The sequence below is a fragment of the Grampus griseus genome (assembly GCF_964374135.1).
Source record: "Grampus griseus genome assembly, chromosome: 19".
In the NCBI taxonomy this organism is placed as follows: domain Eukaryota; kingdom Metazoa; phylum Chordata; class Mammalia; order Artiodactyla; family Delphinidae; genus Grampus; species Grampus griseus.
This window is the reverse complement of record NC_139013.1, coordinates 46534234-46557330: the sequence shown is the minus strand read 5'-3', so window position 1 is coordinate 46557330 and position 23097 is coordinate 46534234. Positions and strand designations below refer to the sequence as shown.

The following is a 23097-nucleotide window of genomic DNA, read 5'->3' as shown; positions in this document are numbered from 1 at the left end:
AATTTATTTTTGGCTGTGTTGGGTCTTCGTTGCTGCGCATGGGCTTTCTCTAGTTGCGTCCAGCGGGGGCTATTCTTCACTGACGTGTGCAGGCTTCTCATTGTGGTGGCTTCTCTTGTTGACGAGCACGGGCTCTAGGCGCACGGGCTTCAGTAGTTGTGGCACGTGGGCTCAGTAGTTGTGGCTCGCGGGCTGTAGAGCGCAGGCTCAGTAGTTGTGGTGCACGGGCTTAGTTGCTCCGCGGCATGTGGGATCTTCCTGGTCCAGGGCTCGAACCCGTGTTCCCTGCATTGGCAGGCGGATTCTTAACCACTGCGCCACCAGGGAAGCCCTGGTACAAGTAATTTTTTCTGTCTTTTAAAAAAATATATCATAAAGGTGTCACAGTTTTTTATTGATTCAGTGTGTTTCAGTCTAACAGTTACTCGTTTTAATGGTCAGGTCATCACTTTTGGCCACTAAAAGTTCTTTCAAGCTGGATCTTATATCCTTTTAACGTGACCCATTATTCTTAAATAACTACCTTGCTTTCTGGCACAGCAAAATGTCCCCATTTCACCTTGTGCTTTCCTTCCCTCAGACCTGAAGTTAGCTGGCCTTTTCAGGGAGCCATTTTTGTTTTGAGTTATATCAAAGAATACAATCTGAACTTTAAAGAAATGCTCGTTGCTACTAGAGTGGCATTGCTTCTATGCCATTTAAGTGAACAGAGCTAGAAAATATTTATCTTAAAAAGAGTTAAGAGTTCTGAATTTTAAGTTCAGTTTTAACATTTGTTTTCACTTAATTTCTTAATTTCTTTGGTTTTATAATTGTGTGTCATTTCTTACTCTGAAGTTCTGGATTCCTAACAAGATTAGTATAACTACTTAACTTTCTTTTACCTATAATAAAAAGAACAGTTTCAAAATACCAACACCAATGTTACTACTAGGAATAGAACTTTTTTGGTCTTTAGAATGCATCTTGCTAAGGATGAACAGTCAAAATACTCTTTCTAAAGTTCTTGGAGGCGCTTCCCTGGTGGCACAGTGGTTGAGAATCTGCCTGCCAATGCAGGGGACACGGGTTCGATCCCTGGTCTGGGAAGATCCCACATGCCACAGAGCAACTAAGCCCATGTGCCACAACTACTGAGCCTGCGCTCTAGAGCCTGTGAGCCACAACTACTGAGCCTGCAAGCTGCAACTACTGAAGCCTGCGTGGCTAGAGCCCGTGCTGTGCAACAAGAGAAGCCACCGCGATGAGAAGCGTGAGCACCGCAACGAAGCGTAGCCCCCGCTCACTGCAACTAGAGAAAGCCTGCACATAGCAACGAAGACCCAACACAGCGTAAAATAAATAAATAAAATAAATAAATTCATTAAAAATAAATAAATAAATAAAGTCCTTGGAGTAAATCCTTTCTTTGTGGCTTGTGTTATCAGTTTGGTTACGTTTGTTTATTTAAACTTTGCTCAGTTTAAGGGATTTTTAGAATTCTGCGGAGCAATAAACACTGAGAACTCTTGCTTCTGCTGCCCCTGCTTACCCCACTGTCTTCTGCCTTGACCCTTACAGATAGCGATTTTCATTAGTTTTCGTGGTGTGTGGAGCATAGCAGAAATTGCAAGCATTAAATATAAGTGGGGTGCGTTAAGGAGGGAAATATGCACTGCCCTGGAGGCTTAGAATAGGGGAACTTAGCCTGGTCTTCAGGAATAGGGAAGACGTCCCTCAGGAAATGATATTTTAGTCTGGAAAGTACTACATTTTTTTCTTAATGAAAATGTCTCATCTTGATGTGAAAACCTTTATTCCTGTCTGTCTGACCAACCCTGTTATGTGATTTCAGGTGGAGAGTATAGTGAAGATGATGTAAATGAATTAGTGAAGGAAGATGAAGTGGATGGTGAAGAGCAGACACAGAAAACCAAAGAGAGAAAAAGAAAGTCTCAGAGCATTCCGGCCAGGTGATGCTGCCCTCAAGGCCCTTAGAAGTCAGGGGCTGTTGTCATAACCTTCCAGATTGCTGGGATTGGTCTCATGATAGATTTCTTACTGCCATGGTTTCTAACCTTTTTCTCATTGAGGGAAATATTTGGTGACATTTTAGGATTAAATTCTTATTCTCTGGCAAGCTTTAAAATTTTTTGAGCTTTAATTTTAAAAAGTTAATAGGTAATATGTGCACCTGGTTTAAAATTGAAAACCCGGGAATTCCCTGGCAGTCCAGGGGTTAGAACTCTGCCTTTACAATGCCAGGGCCTGGGTTCAATCCCTGGTCAGGGAACTAAGATCCCACAAGCTGCGTGGTTCGGCCAAAAGAAAAGAAAAAAGCAATTGCTACAAAAAATATGTACCCCATCTCTAGCCCTTGTTGCTTTGTCTCAGAAGAATTATGTTACCAGAGATAATTCTGTGTATGTACAATCATGTATATGTGTATTTCCTACTTTTTCTTTTTTTGGCCATGAGGCTTGCGGGATCTTACTTCCCTGACCAGGGATCGAACCCACGCCCCCTGCAGTGGAAGCATGGGAAGTCCTAACAACTGGACTGCCAGGGAATTCCCTACTCTTAAAAAAAAAAAAAATGAATAGTAGCATACTCTGCATATCATTTCTCACTTTCCTTATTTCACATCTTGGAGATGATACTATGGCAGTATATTTAGCTATACCTTTTTCTTTTCAGCATAGTGTTACATTACTGGACAGACCTTAACTTTATTTAAACATTCCTTTATTGAGAGACCTTTAGATTGTCCTCATCTTTACTACATCAAATAAGACTGCAGTGAATATTCTTCTTATGTGTCTTTGTACACATGTATATTTGTAAATTAGATCTGTAGGAGTAGAATTGTTTTACCCAGTGTTATATGTAGTAAAAAAAAAAAAAATTTATAGGTATAGACAAATTACCTTCTATAAGCCTGGTACTGAATTGCACTACCACCAAAAATTATGAAAATTCTGACAAGTTATTTAACTCAAAAAGGGAGTCTTTCAATACAAGTCTTTTATTCTCTTTGATTGGTGTTTCTGTCTTCCTGGACATTGAAGCAAAAATCAGATTGTAGAAAGAGAATTTTGAGAATTAGGTGATTCACTTGAAGTCAGAATAGTCTTAAGAAGCAGTTTACTCTTTTAAGTCTTGGACCCAGTTCTTTTATCCTTGGCTTTTGTATATTCCAGCTTTCATATCTTCAGAAGGTGGGAAGAAACATGGATTCCCCACTCCCCACCCCCTCAGAACTCTGGGAAGAAACAGTGCAAATAAATCTGAGGCTCTCTTCAATCTCTGTTCCCCACATGGAGTGACTTTTAAAAAGTCAAAAATGCCAGGAATATGTATGTTATTAGAACCTTCTTTCTGAACAGATTGATTCTGTGAGGTGATTTTGGGTATTTTCTTGGTGAAAACAGCTGGTCCTAACTTAGAAGTAGAACACTGTATTTTGATTCTAAATGCTTTGGGAAAATCCTAACTGTAAGAGCTCAGTTCTTTTTTTCTTCCACAAAATCTCAGCTTACCTCTCCCACTTCCCCTATCAGGCGTGTTAACCAGTAGTCCCCAGATTTAAAAGTTTTCTGATATTTGCAACATTATGTTTGGAATTCAGGAAGGGATAACTGAAATTATTTTGCCTGTTTGTCTTGTCTTTCCTTTTCCTTGTGACTGTTGGTGATTAGGAAGAGAAAACAAGGTGGCCTCTCATTAGAAGAAGAGGACGAGGAGGATGCCAATGAGGAATCTGGAGGAAGTAGTAGTGAGGAGGAAGATGGAGCTGCAGAGCCAGAAAAAGGCATTGAGTCAGAGGATGCAAAGAAAAAGAAGGAAGATGAACTATGGGCCAGCTTCCTCAATGACGTAGGACCAAAATCAAAAGTGCCTCTGCGTACACAAGTTAAAGTAAGTTAATAGATGAATGGGATGAATGCTTTGCCAGAAATGCCGGAAGTTCCCCAGATAGATTTTTTAAATTTGGAAACTGAGATTTGAGGCTTACAACAGAAATCAGACTAGATGCCTTTTAATAGTAACTCTACTAAGTGAAAAGCAAAGCATTCCCTATGGTAGGAAACACAAGCCTTTCTAATTAAATAAAATTTCAATGAGCATTTAACTGTTTAGAGATGAAATATTTAAGGATAGCTGGAAACAACATGTTTGGATGGATCTTTTAGTTTTCATCCTTATATGAAACTGATTACACTTCTTTTTTCATAGAGAAGAGAGGAGGCTGAAGAGACAAGTTCAAGTAAATTGTTGGTCAAAGCAGAAGAGCTAGAGAAACCTAAAGAAACAGAAAAAGTTAAAATTACCAAGGTGTTTGATTTTGCTGGTGAAGAAGTCAGGTAAGATGACATTCACAAACTTCAAAACTAGTACTTTTAAAAAGGAGCATCTTTCTAAATGGTGTTAGACATCTGTCTTCATTCCACCCCATCTTTTTTTTTTTTTTTTTTTTTAAATTTATTTATTTATTTTTGACTGTGTTGGGTCCTCGCCTCTGTGCGAGGGCTCTCTCCAGTTGCAGCGAGCGGGGGCCACTCTTCATCGCGGTGCGCGGGCCTCTCACTGTCGCGGCCTCTCCCGTTGCGGGGCACAAGCTCCAGATGCGCAGTCTCAGTAGTCGTGGCTCACGGGCCTAGCCACTCCGCGGCATGTGGGATCCTCCCAGACCAGGGCTCGAACCCCGTGTTCCCTGCATTGGCAGGCAGACTCTCAACCACTGCGCCACCAGGGAAGCCCCCACCCCATCTTAATATTGTGGAAGATTTATATTTGAACTCAAGGAAAATAGTGGTTCCATTGATTATCAGGGAATATGAGAAAGGTCTTGTTACATATGGTAATGTAGTTGGGGGCACTATGAAGTGGTTGGCTGAACAGAAACAAGAAAATGTAAGAGTTAAGTATTTGGTTTCACTTACTCATGCCTTGCTTTGTGACTGGCTATTTCTCCCTTTATTACTTCCCTTAATTTTGATGTATAAGCCCCAGTGAAACCTTTGAAATCAGGTGAGAATTGAAAGTACCTGGAGAGAAATTTGATTCTGATATTATTTCCTCATCTTAATATTATTTTTTAAATTGATTCATAGGTTTGTTACTAGTTTAGAAAAACATTATAGGCTTAATACTCTTGGCCGTTCTAGATGAGAGCCACATGACCGGAATTTCTTTCTCCCCATTTATTTAAAATTTTAATATGAAAACAGCAGATCTGTAATTTAGAGCTGGACAAGAACAGATGAAGTGCCTGCCAATCAGTTTTATAGATGGCCACATTTATTTTCCTTGACAGTAATTAATTAGACTTGATTACTCTCTGTAAGTATAATTTCCCCTAAAATTGATACTCTTAAAAATAATTTCCAGTTTCCAACAATTATTTCATCTAGTGAAAATATATCTAAGAAAAAAGTTTGGCATTATTTGTTTGTTTTTAACATTTATTTATTTATTTATTTATTATTTTTTACATCTTTATTGGAGTATAATTGCTTTACAATGGTGTGTTAGTTTCTGCTTTATAACAAAGTGAATCAGTTATACATATGTTCCCATATCTCTTCCCTCTTGCGTCTCCCTCCCTCCCACCCTCCCTATCCCACCCCTCCAGGCGGTCACAAAGCACCAAGCTGATCTCCCTGTGCTATTTATTTATTTATTTGGCTGTGCTGGGTTTTAGTTGCGGCATGCGGGATCTTCATTGCAGCATGCGGGATCTTTGGTTGCAGTGTGTGGGAACTTCAGTTGCGGCATGTGGGATCTAGTTCCTTGTCCAGGGATCGAACCTGGGCCCCCTGCACTGGGAGCACGGAGTCTTAACTGCTGGATCACCAGGGAAGTCCCGGCATTATTAGTTTTATAAATGATGTGAAGCAGACTTTTTATTATTGTTATTATTTGTTGTTGGTGGTGGTGGTGGCTTTTTTTATTTTTATTTTTTTATTGGAGTAGAGTTGATTTACAGTGTTGTGTTACTTTCTGCTCTACAGCACAGTGAATCGGTTATAGATACACATATTTCCACTCTTTTAGTCTTTTAGTATTACTTTTTAATCTCCCCCAATTTTTTTTTTTCTGAAAAATTTTACACTTATAAAAATGTTGTGGGCTTCCCTGGTGGCGCAGTGGTTGAGAGTCTGCCTGCCGATGCAGGGGACACGGGTTCATGCCCCAGTCCGGGAGGATCCCACATGCCGCAGAGCGGCTGGGCCCGTGAGCCATGGCCGCTGTGCCTGCGCGTCTGGAGCCTGTGCTCCACAACAGGAGATGCCACAGCAGTGAGAGCCCCGCCTACCGCCAAAAAAAAAAAAAAAAAATGTTGCAAGAATAGTATTACACTGAACACCCATATACCTATCATACTGATTCACCACTTGTAAATGTTTTGCCCCTCTCTCCACCATCTGTTTCCATATTTCTCTCTTTTTGTTTTGGCTGAACCATTTGAGAATTGTAGACATCATGACACTTCACTCTTTTTTTTTTTTTTTTTTTTTTTTGGGTTCGCGGGCCTCTCACTGCTGTGGCCTCTCTCCCTGCGGAGCACAGGCTTCAGACGTGCAGGCCCAGCGGCCGTGGCCCACGGGCCCAGCCGCTCCGCAGCATGCGGGATCCTCCTGGACCGGGACACGAACCCGTGTCCACTGCTTCAGCAGGCGGACTCTTAACCACTGCGCCACCAGGGAAGCCCGACACTTCACTCTTAAATACTTCATAACTGTTTCCTAAGAACAAGGATCTTCTCCTTTGTGACACAATATAACTCTCATATTCGGTAGATTACGCATTAATGCAGATTGTTATCTAAATTCTCTGTAGTGAAGGACCCTGATTTTAAATTTTCAACCTGTTGCAGACCAATACTTTTGTAAAACACAATTAATAGGAATTATTAGAAAAGTAAATTAAGAAGAGATACAAAATACAAACGCAAACTTAAAAAAAATATTTATTTAGGCTGTGGCGGCTCATGGGATCTTTGTTGTGGCATGCTGGCTCTTAGTTGTGGCATGCGGACTTCTTAGTTGGCAGTATGCATGTGGGATCTAGTTCCCTGACCAGGGATTGAACCCAGGACTCCTGCATTGGGAGTGTGAAGTCTTACCCACTGGACCACCAGGGAAGTCCCCAAGCTCAAATTTTTAACAATAAGATTTAACAGACAGACGTAGAATTACATTTCAATAAATACAGTCAAAATGAGCACAAAATAAGAAAAGGAAAAGAATTACATAACTATCCTTTTTTGGGGAGGGGGCAGCAGGCACACCCTGCGACTTGCAGGATCTTAATTCCCTAACCAGGGATTGAACCTGAGCCCCGGCACTAAAAGTGCCGAGTCCTAACCATTGGACCGCCAGGGAATTCCCTATAACTATACATGTTGATCATTGAAAGTGTGAGTGTAAGTGATTAATAAAAGGAATCACCTTTTAATTCTATAATTGAAGCAAAAAAACTAGAAGTATCAATTCCCATTACTTAACATCTAGACACATAATTTGAATAAGTGCTGTTTATATTAATTTTTAAAGTTTTTAATGGGTCAAAATAGCTTATATCTTTCTTGTTAATTAATCTAAGTGGGATTGGTGACAGCCCTACTCCTGGAGGATGATGTATATGTAAATTATTTCTGTGTTGGTGCTCTTCCTCTTTTTAATTTTTTAAAAAATAATATCATAAACCCATCTCAAAGGGCTGTTTTTGTACCTCTTTTATTTATTTAAATTTATTTGTTTATTTATTTATTGGCTGCATTGGGTCTTCGTTGCTGTGTGTGGGCTTTCTCTAGTTGCAGCAAGTGGGGGCTACTCTTCGTTGCAGCACGCGGGCTTCTCATTGCGGTGGCTTCTCTTGTTGCGGAGCACGGGCTCTAGGCGTGCGGGCTTCAGTAGTTGTGGCATGTGGTCTCAATAGTGGGCTCATGGGCTCTAGAGCACAGGCTCAGTAGTTGTGGCACACGGGCTTAGCTGCTCTGTGGCATGTGGGATCTTCACAGACCTGGGCTCGAACCCGTGTCCCCTCCATTGGCAGGCAGATTCTTAACCACTGCACCACCAGGGAAGTCCTGTACCTCTTTTTAATTTATTTTTCTAATAAATTCTTTCTATTGTGTTTTACAAAAGTATTGGTCTGCACCAGGTTGAAGTTTTAAAATCATGGTCCTTCACTACAGATAATTTAGACACTGATCTGCAATAATGTGAAAGTAATGAGGATGGAAGTGTGGATTTTAAAGCAGTTTCATTAAGTTCAGGATTTTCATTTTTACTTTTTCCAAACAAAGCCAGTACTAACTACATTTTCTTTTTTTTTCCTTCCAGTTTTATTGAGAAATAATTGACATACAGCACTGTATAAGTTTAAGGTGTACAGCAAAATGATTTGACCTAGGTACCTCATGAAATGATTAGTAGTAACTGTATTTTCAGAGTTCATCTTCAGTGCTTCATAAGTAGTCAGTTCCAGTAATTTATCCTGTCAAGTTATAATTAAATTTAAGTTATATTGGGCTTCCCTGGTGGCGCAGTGGTTGAGAGTCTGCCTGCCGATGCAGGGGACACGGGTTCGTGCCCCAGTCTGGGAAGATCCCACATGCCGCGAAGCGGCTGGGCCCATGAGCCATGGCCGCTGAGCCTGTGCGTCCAGAGCCTGTGCTCTGCAATGGGAGAGGCCACAACAGTAAGAGGCCCGCGTACTGCAAAAAAAAAAAAAAATTTAAGTTATATTTCAGTGGGAAAAAGGAATTCTGGATGCATGAATTTCCTATGTGTGGATTTTTTTTTATGGAAAATATAATTCAAAACATTCTGTGAAACATGTTAACCTATAGGAACTGTTCTTCAGGCTTTTAACTTGCATTTTTACTCTTAGAGTTTATTTGTTTCTGAAAAATATGTTGAATTACTTCCTTGTGTGAAAGTACTAAGATTTTTAAAAACACCAAACTGGGAATTCCCTGGCAGTCCAGTGGTTAGGACTCCACAGTTTCACTGCTGGGCCTGGGTTCAATTCCTGGTTGGGGAATTAAGATCCCGCAAGCTGCTCAGCATGGACAAAAAAATACCAAACAAAGCAGGCAAATAAGCATGTCTTACTTGTCCAATTGAGATCTTTAAAATTGGGGACCATATGGTTATTGTTTTTCTTTTAGAAGTACTAAGTTTATTCTGTAGTTCATCATTCTCGAGGCACTTTCTTCTTCATAACCATTGTACTTCAGCATGCATTATAACATATGCATATTTATGATCAACTTTCAGTTTATCAAAAATAGTCATTTAAATTTAATGCATTAGCTTTACATAATGCACAGTTTTTACTACTGTACTAAGAACAGTGGGGGTTTTTTTATGTAGTAAGAGTTTTCTCAATGGAGGAAGCAGTGTATTAATTTATGTTCTAGCACAAACTCCTTAATGTAAACTGCTTCCCTGTTTTGCAGCTGTGCCATTGGAACATATTCTTCCAAACACGTAAACTTCAAATCTCATCTGTTGACATGTGATCCTACTTTTATTACACAGATCAGTGTCAGTTAATGTTTGTCAGCAAAAAACTGATAAAAAAGAATCTTTATATCGCCCTCGTGATTAAATCACATATACTAAAATAATTTTCATATTAGCAATAATCTGTCGTTCTTCAAATTGCATTGAAGAAACACTTGGCTAACTTTGTTAATAGTTTCTGCATCATAAGCCAGATCCTGAATACTTTAAGCCATGGTGTCATTGGAAAGTTGTACTTGAACTACCTTCTTTGTCAAGATTTCCAAGCAGACACCTTTGATATAGTCTTTTACTAATGTCCTGGGAGTGGTATATGTTTTTCTTAGTTAGCAACCAAAAGTACTCCTTTCTCAGAAGGCCACAGTGCTAACATAGGGAATTTTGTATCTGTTTTTATTGACTTTTTAGTTCAGTACTCTTTCTTTCAAATAATTCTTTTGATTTTGAACTTATTTCTTCATGTTTTATATGTAAATGCTGCAGAAGTTTTGGTGGATTTGTTGCTTTATTAGCTAAAACATCTCTGCAAAGAACTCACTGGTTTTAGCGCTGAGTGATCAAAACCCAAGCCCAGTGTATGAGGGCTCATAGAGTAAAAGCGGTTTGACCTTGGTTGTCCTTCATTTCTTCGGAGTCACTTCCATTATCATCATGTGGTTTACTACTACTGATGCATTCAGGAAACGTGGGTTTTTTTTGCAGAAGCATACAGTGTGGGTTGTTTTGCCATCAGTAAATGAGGATTAAAAAATAATACCAAATTTACTTTCGTAATTTAGTTATTAAACTATAAATTTTAAAAGTCACACTTGGTCAAAAATTAAAATGATTGTAAAAATTTATAAAAAGAAGTGCTTAAATTTTATCACATTTTGGGGTTTTAATTGATAAAATAACCCTGAACTTTCATACACAATGTAATGTGGTCTTACTGCACAAGACTAATATCACGTGTGACCACCTTGCAAGTTTGACAGTACCTGAATTGGTCTATGTTCTGTTTAATGCAATGAGTCCATCATTCATGTCTTGAATATTGTGACATTGTCAAATTGCTAAGCAAGTTTCTAAATACTTATTCAAAATTTTAGTACCTATCTTGTCTTAGACCAATAACAGGTAGTTTCGCAGGCCACATTTTTGGTAGCTACAGTTCTACGCAAATCTTTCCCTAGTTATTCTAAAATGTTCTTTTTTTTTTAATAAATTTTTTAATTTTAATTTTTATTTTTGGCTGCGTTGGGTCTTCGTTGGCTGTGCGTGGGCTTTCTCTGGTTGTAGCGAGTGGGGGCTACACTTCATTGAGGTGCGCGGGCTTCTCATTGCAGTGGCCTCTCCTGTTGCGGAACACGGGCTCTAGATGTGCAGGCCTCAGTAGTTGTGGCACGCAGGCTCAGCAGTTGTGGCATGCGAGCTCTAGAGCGCAGGCTTAGTAGTTGTGATGCACGGGCTTAGTTGCTCCGTGGCATGTGGGATCTTCCCAGACCAGCGCTCAAACCCATGTCCCCTGCATTGGCAGGCAGATTCTTAACTACTGTGCCACCAGGGAAGTCCCTGCATTTAGTCTTTTTTTAAAAATTTTTTTTTATGGCCTTTATTATGTTGAGGTAGTTTCCTCTATGCCCACTTTCTGGAGAGTGTTTATCATAAATGGGTGTTGAATTTTGTCAAAAGCTTTTTCTGCATCTCTTGAGATGACCATATGGTTTTATTCATCAATTTGATAATATGGTGTATCACATTGATTGATTTGCGTATATTGAAGAATCCTTGCATCCCTGGGATAAATCCCACTTGATCATGATGTATGATCCTTTCAATGTGTTGTTGGATTCTGTTTTGCTAGTATTTTGTTGAGGATTTTTGCATCCATATTCATCAGTGATATTGCTCTGTAATTTTCTGTTTTTGTAGTATCTTTGTCTGGTTTTGGTATCAGGGTGATGGCCTCATAGAATGAGTTTGGGAGTGTTCCTTCCTCTGCAGTTTTTTGGAAGAGTTTGAGAAGGATGGGTGTTAACTCTTCTCTAAATGTTTGATAGAATTCACCTGTGAAGCCATCTGGTCCTGGACTTTTGTTTGTTGGAAGAATTTTAATCACAGTTTCAATTTCATGACTTGTGATTGGTCTGTTCATATTTTCTATTTCTTCCTGGTTCAGTCTCGGAAGGTTATACCTTTCTAAGAATTTGGCCATTTTTTCCAGTTGTCCATTTTATTGGCATAGAGTTGCTTGTAGTAGTGTCTTAGGATGCTTTGTATTTCTGCGGTGTCTGTTGTAACTTCTCCTTTTTCATTTCTAATTTTATTGATTTGAGCCCTCTCCCTCTTTTTCTTGATGAGTCTGGCTAAGGGTCTATCAATTTTGTTTATCTTCTCAAAGAACCAGCTTTTAGTTTTATTGATCTTTGCTATGGTTTTCTTTGTTTCTATTTCATTTATTTCTGCTCTGATCTTTATGATTTCTTTCCTTCTGCTAACTTTGGGTTTTGTTTGTTCTTCTTTCTCTAGTTCCTTTAGGTGTAAGGTTAGATTGTTTATTTGAGGTTTTTCTTGTTTCTTGAGGTAGGCTTGTATAGCTATAAACTTCCCTCTTAGAACTGCTTTTGCTGTATCCCATAGGGTTTGGATCGTTGTGTTTTCATTGTCATTTGTCTCTAGGTATTTTTTTATTTCCTCTTTGATTTCTTCAGTGATCTCTTGTTTATTTAGTAACGTATTGTTTAGCCTCCATATGTTTGTGTTTTTTACGTTTTTTCCCCTGTAATTCATTTCTAATCTCATAGCATTGTGGTCAGAAAAGATGCTTGATACGATTTCAATTTTCTTAAATTTACTGAGGCTTGATTTGTGACCCAAGATGTGATCTGTCCTGGAGAATGTTCCATACGCACTTGAGAAGAAAGTGTAATCTGCTGTTTTTGGATGGAATGTCCTATAAATATCAATTAAATCTATCTGGTCTGTTGTGTCATTTAAAGCTTCTGTTTCCTTATTTATTTTCATTTTGGGTGATCTGTCCATTGGTGTAAGTGATGTTAAAGTCCCCCACTATTATTGTGTTACTGTCAATTTCCTCTTTTACAGCTGTTAGCAGTTGCCTTATGTATTGAGGTGCTCCTATGTTGGGTGCATATATATTTATAATTGTTATATCTTCTTCTTGTATTGATCCCTTGATCATTATGTAGTGTCCTTCCTTGTGCCTTGTAACATTCTTTATTTTAAAGTCTATTTTATCTGATATGAGTATTGCTACTCCAGCTTTCTTTTGATTTCCGTTTGCATGGAATATCTTTTTCCATCCCGTCACTTTCAGTCTGTATGTGCCCCTAGGTCTGAAGTGGGTCTCTTGTAGACAACATATAGATGGGCCTTGTTTTTGTATACATTCAGCAAGCCTGTGTCTTTTGGTTGGAGCATTTAATCTATTCACGTTTAAGGTAATTATCGATATGTATGTTCCTATGACCATTTTCTTAATTGTTTTGGGTTTGTTTTTTTTTTTTTTTTTTTTTTTGCGGTACGCGGGCCTCTCACTGTTGTGGCCTCTCCTGTTGCGGAGCACAGGCTCCGGACGCGCAGGCCCAGCGGCCATGGCTCACGGGCCCAGCTGTTCTGCGGCATGCGGGATCTTCCCGGACTGGGGCACGAACCCGTGTCCCCTGCAGCGGCAGGCGAACTCTCTACCACTGCACCACCAGGGAAGCCCTTTGGGTTTGTTTTTGTAGTTCCTTTTCTTCTCTTGTGTTTCCCAGTTAGAGAAGTTCCTTTAACATTTGTTGTAGAGCTGGTTTGGTGGTGCTGAATTCTCTTAGCTTTTGCTTGTCTCTAAAGCTTTTGATTTCTCCATCGAATCTGAATGAGATCCTTGCCGGGTAGATTAATCTTGGTTGTAGGTTTTTCTCTTTCATCACTTTAAGTATATCCTGCCACTCCCTTCTGGCTTGTAGAGTTTCTGCTGAGAAATCAGCTGTTAACCTTATGGGAGTTCCCTTATATGTTATTTGTTGTTTTTCCCTTGCTGCTTTCAATAATTTTTCTTTGTCTTTAATTTTTGCCAATTTGATTATTATGTGTCTTGGCATTTTTCTCCTTGGATTTATCCTGTATGGGACTCGATGCGCTTCCTGGACTTGGGTGACTATTTCCTTTCCCATGTTAGGGAAGTTTTTGACTATAATCTCTTCAAATATTTTCTTGGGTCCTTTCTCTCTTCTCCTTCTGGGACCCCTATAATGCGAATGTTGTTGCGTTTAATGTTGTCCCATAGGTCTCTTAGGCTGTCTTCATTTCTTTTCATTCTTTTTTCTTTATTCTGTTCCGCAGCAGTGAATTCCACCATTCTGTCTTCCAGGTCATTTATCCGTTCTTCTGCCTCAGTTATTCTGCTATTGATTCCTTCTAGTGTAGTTTTCATTTTAGTTATTGTATTGCTCATCTCTGTTTGTTCTCTCATTCTTCTAGGTCTTTGTTAAACATTTCTTGCATCTTCTCAATCTTTGCCTCCATTCTTTTTCCAAGGTCCTGGATCATCTTCACTATCAGTATTCTGAATTCTTTTTCTAGAAGGTTGCCTATCTCCACTTCATTTAGTTGTTTTTCTGGGATTTTGTCTTGTTCCTTCATCTGGTACATAGCCCTCTGCCTTTTCATCTTGTCTGTCTTTCTGTGAATGTGGTTTTTGTTCCGCAGGCTGCAGGACTGTAGTTCTGCTTGCTTCTGCTGTCTGCCCTCTGGTGGATGAGGCTATCTAAGAGGCTTGTGTAAGTGTCCTGATGGGAGGGACTGGTGGTGGGTAGAGCTGACTCTGCATTTAGTCATTTAGTCTTAAGAGTCCCTCTGTGTTGTAGAGTGTCTCTCAGTTTGGGTTGTTGCATTGTTTCCTCATGGTTAACTTCATATTAATCACTTTAGACAAAAATACTACATTGATGATGTTTTGTCCTCGTCCGTACATCACATCATTAACACTGATTATTGGTGGCAATAAGTTAGACTACTTAGGCAATATATGTCAGAATTCTCCATTGCAAAGACACCCTTTTCCCATATAATCATTTTAGGGATCCATTAAATAAATCTTGATGATGTGAATTAAGAATGTATTTTGCTGGGCTTCCCTGGTGGCGCAGTGGTTAAGAATCTGCCTGCCAATGCGGGGGACATGGGTTCGAGCCCTGGTCTGGGAAGATCCCACATGCTGCGGAGCATCTAAGCCCGTGCGCCACAACTACTGCGCCTCAGCTCTAGAGCCTTCGAGTCACAGCTACTGAAGCCCACGTGCCTAGAGCCTGTGCTCCGCAACAAGAGAAGCCACCGCAATGAGAAGCCCGCGCACAGCAAGGAAGACCCAACGCAGCCAGAAATTAATTAATTAATTAATTTTTAAAAGTAAAAGGGGGCTTCCCTGGTGGCGCAGTGGTTGAGAGTCCGTGTGCTGATGCAGGGGACTCGGGTTCGTGCCCTGGTTCGGGAAGATCCCACATGCTGCGGAGTGGCTGGGCCTGTGAGCCATGGCCGCTGAGCCTGTGCGTCTGGAGCCTGTGCTCCGCAACGGGAGAGGCCACAACAGTGAGAGGCCCGCGTACCGCAAGAAACAAACAAACAAACAAACAAAAATAAAAGGGAAATCTCTTTAAAAAAAGAAAGAATGTGTTTTGCTGCCAGAAATCATACTGGGAAGTATTGAGCTATCCAACAGAGGTTAGTAGAACACTGATAGTGAACTGAAGTCCTACAAAAATAATACAGAAAGTGTTTAATATACCGTTGGGAATATAGGTTTTAAATTTTTGGAAATTTTTCTTGGCTTGCATTATTTCCCATGTGTCATATAGGATATCTAAGAAAGATTTATTATAACTTTACCATTGACTTTACACAGAGAGTAATAAGAAAAGCTGGTGAATAACTGTTGTTATGATAAATCATTAAATTTCCTGATCAAATTAAATTTTGTGGATTTATTAATATTTATAAATATAGTTGACTGACAAATTTTCTATTTTTAAATTTTTTTCTCTTTCATTTTTTTAAAGCAAATGGGTGATTGTTTTAAATACTGGATGAGTATTCAGAGAACCTGCTGTTTCTATCATTTGTCAGAAGAGGGCAGCACCGTGTCTATCAAAAAACAGCAGTATGAATAAAGAAACTTTTTTTCCATAAATATACACACTCACGCACATATGTTTTATACTCAAAAGTAATATATGCTTATTACTTTAAACACATACGTGCAGAGATGTATAACGTGACAAGTGAAAGTTCTGTGTAACGCCTTCTCCCTAAAAAAAAACAAAAATTCTGTTAATAATTGTCATGTTGCCAGGAATTTTTTAAGAAGTTCAATTATTTATACTTAAATTTAAGTATTATAAGGAGCCCTCATGTAGGAACTTGAAGGGCCTGAATTTTGACAGTAAGATGCAAAGTTGGTAAATGGATTTTGAGCATATCTTTTAATCTCTTGATGTCATTATTCTGCTTTTCCTTTTTGTCTTTGTATCAAGTTAAGAAATGTGAGAAAGAGCTACTGATGACTGGGAGGAGTTTGTAAGTATAAGCATAAGGTAGTGTTAGCACAGTTAGTCTTTTGGGTTTTTTCTAATTATGTTTTAATTGTTAAATTTAGGATTTTTACCTTTTTGTTTCGGTTTTCTCCCACTTGAAAAATGTGTAGCTTATTAACCTTGGTGAATGAGGAAATACAGTATTTTTTATCCTTCCCTATCATATAACCAGCTGAGCCAGTTAGCTCAGAATTTCCTAAATGATTCACCTTTTGGAAGAGGTCAGTCATGGAAAGTTTCTGCATAAATAAAGACTTTTCAGGAAGTTCTGATTAAGTGAAAATGAAGTTAAGATGGAATTCCTTCTGCTAGCACTTGAATTAACTGTTGCTAATGATGGGCCTTTTCCTGTCAGGGTTCCCTCTTGTACATTAGGAGTGGTCTATAATTTAACTGTTCTCCTACTTGAAGATATTTTGATAGCGAATCCCGCCCCCCCCACCCCATCTGCATCTAGGTCAACGCCTGACTTGCAGGATCTTAGTTGCCTGAACAGGGATTGAACCCAGGCCCCGGCAGTGAAAGCACCGAGTCCTAACCACTGGACCGCCAGGGAATTCCTGCGAACTGTTTTTATTGCTTGTTAAAAGTGGAGTTCTTCTAGGCGTATTTTCAATATACAGTAATCTGCTTATTTTTACTTTGTGTCATTTATCAAAGTCCCTGAGAGAAATATTCCAGTTTAAAGAACTTGTTTCCTAGTGAATATGAATAAGACTTTTTAAAAAAAATTAATTAATTTTATTTTTGGCTGCATTGGGTCTTCGTTGCTGCACGTGGGCTTCCTCTGGTCGCAGCGAGCAGGGGCTACTCTTCATTGTGGCACGCAGGCTTCTCACTGCGGTGGCTTCTCTTGTTGCGGAGCAGGGCTCTAGGGGCGCGGGCTTCAGTAGTTGGGGCTCGTAGGCTCTAGAGCGCAGGCTCAGTAGTTGTGGCAGATGGGCTTAGTTGCTCCACGGCATGTGGGATCTTCTCGGACCAGGGCTTGAACCCGTGTCCCCTGCATTGGCAGGAGGATTCTTAACCGCTGCGCCACCAGGGAAGTCCATGAATAAGACTTTGGCAGTAAGAAATTAATAGAGATATTCCCACAATTTATACTTTTTTCCATGCTTCCTTTATGCCACTTACTATATATCATGTTTTGTTATGATTTGTTTTCATGGTTGGCTGTCCTGATGGACTGTGAGCCACTCAGGGCAGAGACAATGTCATATCTTTTTATATGTCTCGTGTTCAACACAGTGCCTGCATCTAGGTCGCTTTTCAGAAAATCTCCACTGAATTGTCTTAGGTTGCTGGTAGAAAAGTTTTGTTGGTACTGTGGTAAAACAAGTAAACAAAACATACTTTGCATAAAGTCTTCTTTTACTTTCCCTATGACTTGGGCTACTTGATCTTTATCTTCTCTCATCACCAGCATTCTAAAGTTTCATAATGATATGCCTTTTTGTAGATCTTTTTTTTTTTTTTTTTTTTTTTCCGGTATGTGGGCCTCTCACTGTTGTGGCTTCTTTCGTTAGCGGAGCACAGGCTCCGGACACGCAGATTCAGTGGCCATAGCTCATGGGTCCAGCCGCTCTGCGGCATGTAGGATCCTCCTGGACCGGGGCACGAACCCATGTCCCCTGCATCGGCAGGCGGACTCTCAACCACTGCGCCACCAGGGAAGCTCTGTAGATCTTTTTAAATTGCTGGGTCATGGGAGTTCCTCGGTGGCCTAGTGGTTAGGATTCAGGACTGTCACTGCTGTGGCCTGCATTCGATCCCTGGTCGGGGAACTGAGATCCTGCAAGCTGCGTGGTACGGCCAAAGTATTTTTAAAAATAAATAAATAAAATAAATTGCTGGGTCACATATCCTGTGGAACACTCATTTTGTGGAAACTTCTGGGAAACTTTTCTTTTTGTTCATAACTTCCCATATTTTCTTATTCTGAAATTCCTATTAGTTAAATTGATGTAATAGTAAGGCTCTGCTAGGCTATGCTGGGGTAACAAATAAACCCAGAAAGTCCGTAGCATAACACATATTTATTTCTTACTGGTACACAGTCCAACACAGGTTGGGTAGCCCTACATCTTACAACTCAGCCATCTGAAACACGTAGGAAACACATAGCCCTTGAGATTGCTGTGGCAAAGGAAGAGTGAATAGATACATCTTCATTTAATTTGTCCATTTTGAGAATGAGACTTCGGCCCTGCCATCTGAGTCTGGAACTTATGTGATTTTCATTTCTCCAACGAGTAATGGGTTCTGGGTTGGGTAGGGGTCAGTAGCCTGTGGTATAAGGTAGAGAAGGGGATCTGGGACCTAGACGCTCCTGATACAAACTTTCAACTAGTTTTAGCCCCCTCCTCTCCCCAACCTTCAAAGTTTCCTGGTATCTCCATTTACTGAGCCTTTCTAGGATACTGCTTGCTTGTTGGCCATTTCACATGGCTACCAGCTTGAGAGATTAGAGCAAACAAAGACTTAAGTCAACTTTTACTTGTGTGTTTGCTTTCTACCTTCAAAAAATTTGATTGACATCTTTCTCCTGTTATACCTGTTCTTATCCTTGTGTAGTTCTGCCTTTGTAAATTTGTTTACCACTGTTTGGCAGGGTTTTGGTAGGGAGTAGAGTTCAAACCACCATTTCCAAGTGGAAGTTTCCACTTGTTCTTCACAAGCCATCTCAGTTCTTCTCCAGATTCTACCCAGGGCAAGGAGATTTAAAGCAACTTTCTAGGCCAGTACTCTGGGACTCTGCATTAAGCCTCAGGTTTGGATGTAGGTTTATGTTGGTTGTGTCTATAGCAGTGTAAGGAATCACCCCCAAATTCAGCAGCTTAAAACAGTTGTTTTATTGTAATTTCTCCTAGTTCTGGGGTGGCTGGACTCAGCTAGATGGTTCTTGTGCAGAGCCTCTCATGCAGTTGTAGTTAGTGGCTGGGTCTGGGGCCATCTTTAAAGTTTATTTACTCCCATGTCTGGTGCCTGGGCCAGGAAGAAACACCTGGGGTCTGGAACGGGTTCCTTAGGTATCTCTCTCTCAGTGGTATTCCCATGTATTCTCTCCAGCATGGCGGCTTCGGGGCAGCCAGACTTCTTGTGTGGTAACTTGGGGTTTCAGAGGTACATTCTTGAGAGAGAGCCACCTGGAAGCTCTATCACCTTTTCTCAGTGAGCCTTATAAGTCATGTAGTGCCCCTTCCACTGAATCTTGTGAGTCGAGGCAGCCGCAAAGGCCCACGCAGTTTCAAGGGGGGTGACATATACTCTTCCTTTCATTGGGGTAGTGTCAGGTTCTGGAAGAGCATGGAGGCTGGGAAATTTGTGGCAACCATCTTTGGGAAATAGAATTTACTGAAGGGCTCTCTGTAACATTGCTACTTAACTTAACCCCTTAGATAACTTAACCCCTTAGATATCAGTGTTCTCACTCATGAAATGTAAATGTGTTAGCGGCTACTACAGAAATGCTACAGACCATCCCAAAACACAGTGGTGTACACCAATAAGAATTTATTTGTTGAACATGTGTTCCTGGATATCTGGGGTTCAGCTAATCTAGGCTGGTCTCCAAGCTGCTTGTTGGGTTCAGATCTGCAGCATGTGTCTTTCAGCCATCTTAGACCAGCAGCTCCCTGAGGCATACTGTTCTTATGGCTAAAGGGAAGAACTCAAGGGACAAGTGAAACAGCACAAATACATTTAAAGCTTCTTTTCCTGTCAAATCAGCTAACATCTCATTGACTGTTGAAGCAAGTCATGTATCCAAGCTCAGCATCGGTAGGGTAGGGGAGTATCTTCTTGGTCCACAGGGAAGGTGTGAATATTTGCCGAATGGTGGTCTAATCTATCATATAAATTCTTCCTCTTGTTTTTGACTCTTGACTCTTAGTACTGAGAGGTTTACTTAGGAGAATAGAGGGACACACAAATTAAGCCCAGTACAGAGTAGGACCAGATTTGGGGGGGACCTTGATTTAGGGGGTTCAGCAGTTTGTATTTGATCCTCTGAGTAATAGTGAGCCATCATAAGAACTTGAGTAGGGGAGTAACAGAGTGTTCGTTTGTTTGTTTGAAGTCATCCTTCAAGATTAAGGTAGTCTTTGCCAGTGAAGATTCTTAATGTAAAACCCTCAACCTCTTATTTTGTGCCACTTGTGTGGGTGACACAGTACTGAGTGCAGGAGTGAGATGGTTCTTAAAGAGAAATTTTGGTTTTGGTCCTAAGAAGCGTAGAAGGAAGAAGAGAAAAGATAGAGACTTCTTTTCCTGCAAATCTGGAATTTATAGGATTCATCTGTCATTATGCTGAATGACCTGTTTGAACACTCGTGATAACACAGTGACCATAATCTTGGACCCTCCGACAGACAGATTGGCATTTAAACAAAATTCCTCAAATGTTTTTATTGACTTGGCAAACCCAGGCCGGCATTAGGCATTTCCCTTCTTTATCTGAAATTTCAGGCACCATTAATACTTTTATTTGTTGCTTTAGGACTCAGTTTTGTTTTTTTTTTCCCGGAGAATTACGTTTTATTTGACGGACTTGATGAGGACTTAAGCCTGGAAGACAACCTCTCAGATGACTCTGAGGGACTGCTTTGAAGAGGTCAGGGAGGAGCCAGGATATATAGGAGTTTTTGCAAACCACGTAGTAGGAACATCAAAAGATTATTGTTAACTAAAGAAAAACAGGGACTTCCCTGGTGAGGACTTAGTTTTATTGAGGGCATTTTTTCCAGTTTTGAAACTGGACAGGATTCTCAGTCGTGTTGCTTTCTTCCACCCTTAAATCACTGCTTATTTGGCGGTTTTAAGGAATTTTGTTTCATGTTTGGGCAGTTAGGTATAGAGCAGGAGCCTTCTTTAGAGTATTCCCAATTGTTTATACTGTTGCTTTTCTCCTTGAAATAATGCCAGTGTTTTTCTCCCAAATATTCCATCTCCCCATTCCAACTTTTACTTAAGTGTGAGCGCTCATCTGCGTGTGAGGTGCAGTGGAAGAGCCCTTTTCAGCCTTCACATCGGTGACCCACATGGACTGTGATTCAGTGGTGACTGTCATGCTGACAGAAGTAACGGAGGGGACTTGAGAGACATCAGACTTACATATGCTGTTGTTTCATTTGTTAAATTAATAAGGGGAAAATGTCTTTATCTAGAACTGTTACAGTACACTTTAATCATAAAGCTCAGCAGCCAGAATTTATAGAAGCCCCGTGTGTTTTTCCTTGTTGTTATTTATGCCCTTTTCTTAGATTTTGTTTCTTTCTTTTTATTCCTCTTGTAAAGTTGGTGTCTCCTTCCTTGGTACAGGGTGACTAAGGAAGTGGATGCTACATCTAAAGAAGCCAAATCCTTCTTCAAGCAAAATGAGAAAGAAAAGCCCCAGGCTAATGTCCCTTCAGCTCTGCCATCACTTCCTGCCGGATCAGGGTGAGTAGTCTAGTCTCAGGTCCAGGTGTACCTGGCACGTTGGAGAAGCTGTTTTCAGTACAAGGACACCCTTTACCTGTAGCTCTCGTGACTCCTTTCCTGAGAGGAGGAATTCTGCTGCTGTTGTGCCTTTGCTGAAATATTTGCCAAAACGGGGGAGGCAGAGGAAAATGAGCCACAGGCTTCTTGTTTGATTCTGAAAAAAGTCCTGATATACAGTGTTGGCCACAGAGGTGAACACATAGTAGACTTTACATTTAAAAAATAATTTTTTTAAAAGCATGACATTTATTTATTTATTTTTGGTTGCGTTGGGTCTTTGTTGCTGCGCACAGGCTTTCTCTAGTTGTGGCGAGCGGGGGCTGCTCTTCGTTGCGGTGCTCGGGGCTTCTCATCGCTGTGGCTTCTCTTGTTGCGGAGCATGGGCTCTAGGCACCCGGGCTTCAGTAGTTATGGCACATGGGCTCTGTAGTTGTGGCTCGCGGGCTCTAGAGCTCAGGCTCAGTAGTTGTGGTGCATGGGCTTAGTTGCTCTGCAGCATGTGGGATCCTCCCAGACCAGGGCTTGAACCCGTGTCCCCTGCTTTGGCAGGCGGATTCTTAACCACTGTGCCACCAGGGAAGTCCCTAAAAAATAATTTTTGAACGAAAATATCAGCAGATCATCAGAACTTGTAATAAAGATTTGGGTTGAGTACTTGCTTCCACTCCCAAAGACCTCATAGGAACAGAAAAAGGTCAAAGCTGACTTGCAAATAATTTTGTTAACACATCATCAAGAACTTAATAGTTTTTCTCCCTTTATATTTTCCATACTACATGGGTTATTTTTAGCTGAAGACTAGAATTGTTTCTTTGGAGGAAATAAAAATTCCCTTCTTCTTAACCTGTATGTAAGATGGAAAGCATCACAGTTAGTATGAGGAACCAGGGCACTAGCCTACAGAGAAGTGAACATGGACCACACCCATTGTAACACTGATCACCTGCTGATTCCTGAGGGGGAGCTCTCTGTCCTTGAGGTGTTTGGGGTAGAACAAGTCATCTATAGGGGCTTCGCTGATCCTTAAGTCAGTTTGTTGCTTCATCCTTTCCTCCCAAAACAGTGAAGTTTTGTTTTGTGTTTTTACATTAAAAAAAAAAAAAAAGTCATTGGTTTTCCTGTCACGTTACGAGCTTTTATAGGACGGGCCTTTCTCATCTTTGCAGCCCTGGCTCCAAACGACACTGTGTTACACTGGTGTGCATTTACCCAAAAGCAAACCCTGAGACAAAGGTTTGAATGCAAGTCATTAGTGTGGGAGGTGATTCCAGGAAGCCTGAGCAGGGAAGTGAAAAGGTGTGGGAAGGTAGCCAGTGCAGGGTGTATTTTCCAGCCGCTGCTGGTGGTGGCTGCTAATCAGTCCTGCTGGTGGACTTGGCAAGGGCAAGGAGGCTGGGATATTTATCCTCCAACTCCCATCTGTGCTGGCTCAGCTGCTTCCACGGCGCTCAGGCCATGAGCTGCAGGTGTTTGCAGTGATGCTGCTCTCAGGGTGTCATGGCGGTGAGTGCAGGGACGTGTGGATG

The 23097-nt window shown here is 40.7% G+C and overlaps 1 protein-coding gene across 2 annotated transcripts in view; it reads left to right on the top strand.

Annotated features, from left to right (window-relative positions):
- Window positions 1-23097, top strand: part of CFDP1 (craniofacial development protein 1) — a 136737-nt gene that overhangs the window by 6203 nt on the left and 107437 nt on the right. For both annotated transcript variants that reach the window (XM_082676184.1, XM_082676183.1), the window contains exons 2-5: window positions 1835-1952; window positions 3678-3897; window positions 4216-4343; window positions 21410-21529. In XM_082676184.1, the coding sequence (XP_082532310.1) occupies window positions 1835-1952; window positions 3678-3897; window positions 4216-4343; window positions 21410-21529 (586 nt within the window). The remainder of the gene's footprint in view (window positions 1-1834; window positions 1953-3677; window positions 3898-4215; window positions 4344-21409; window positions 21530-23097) is intronic.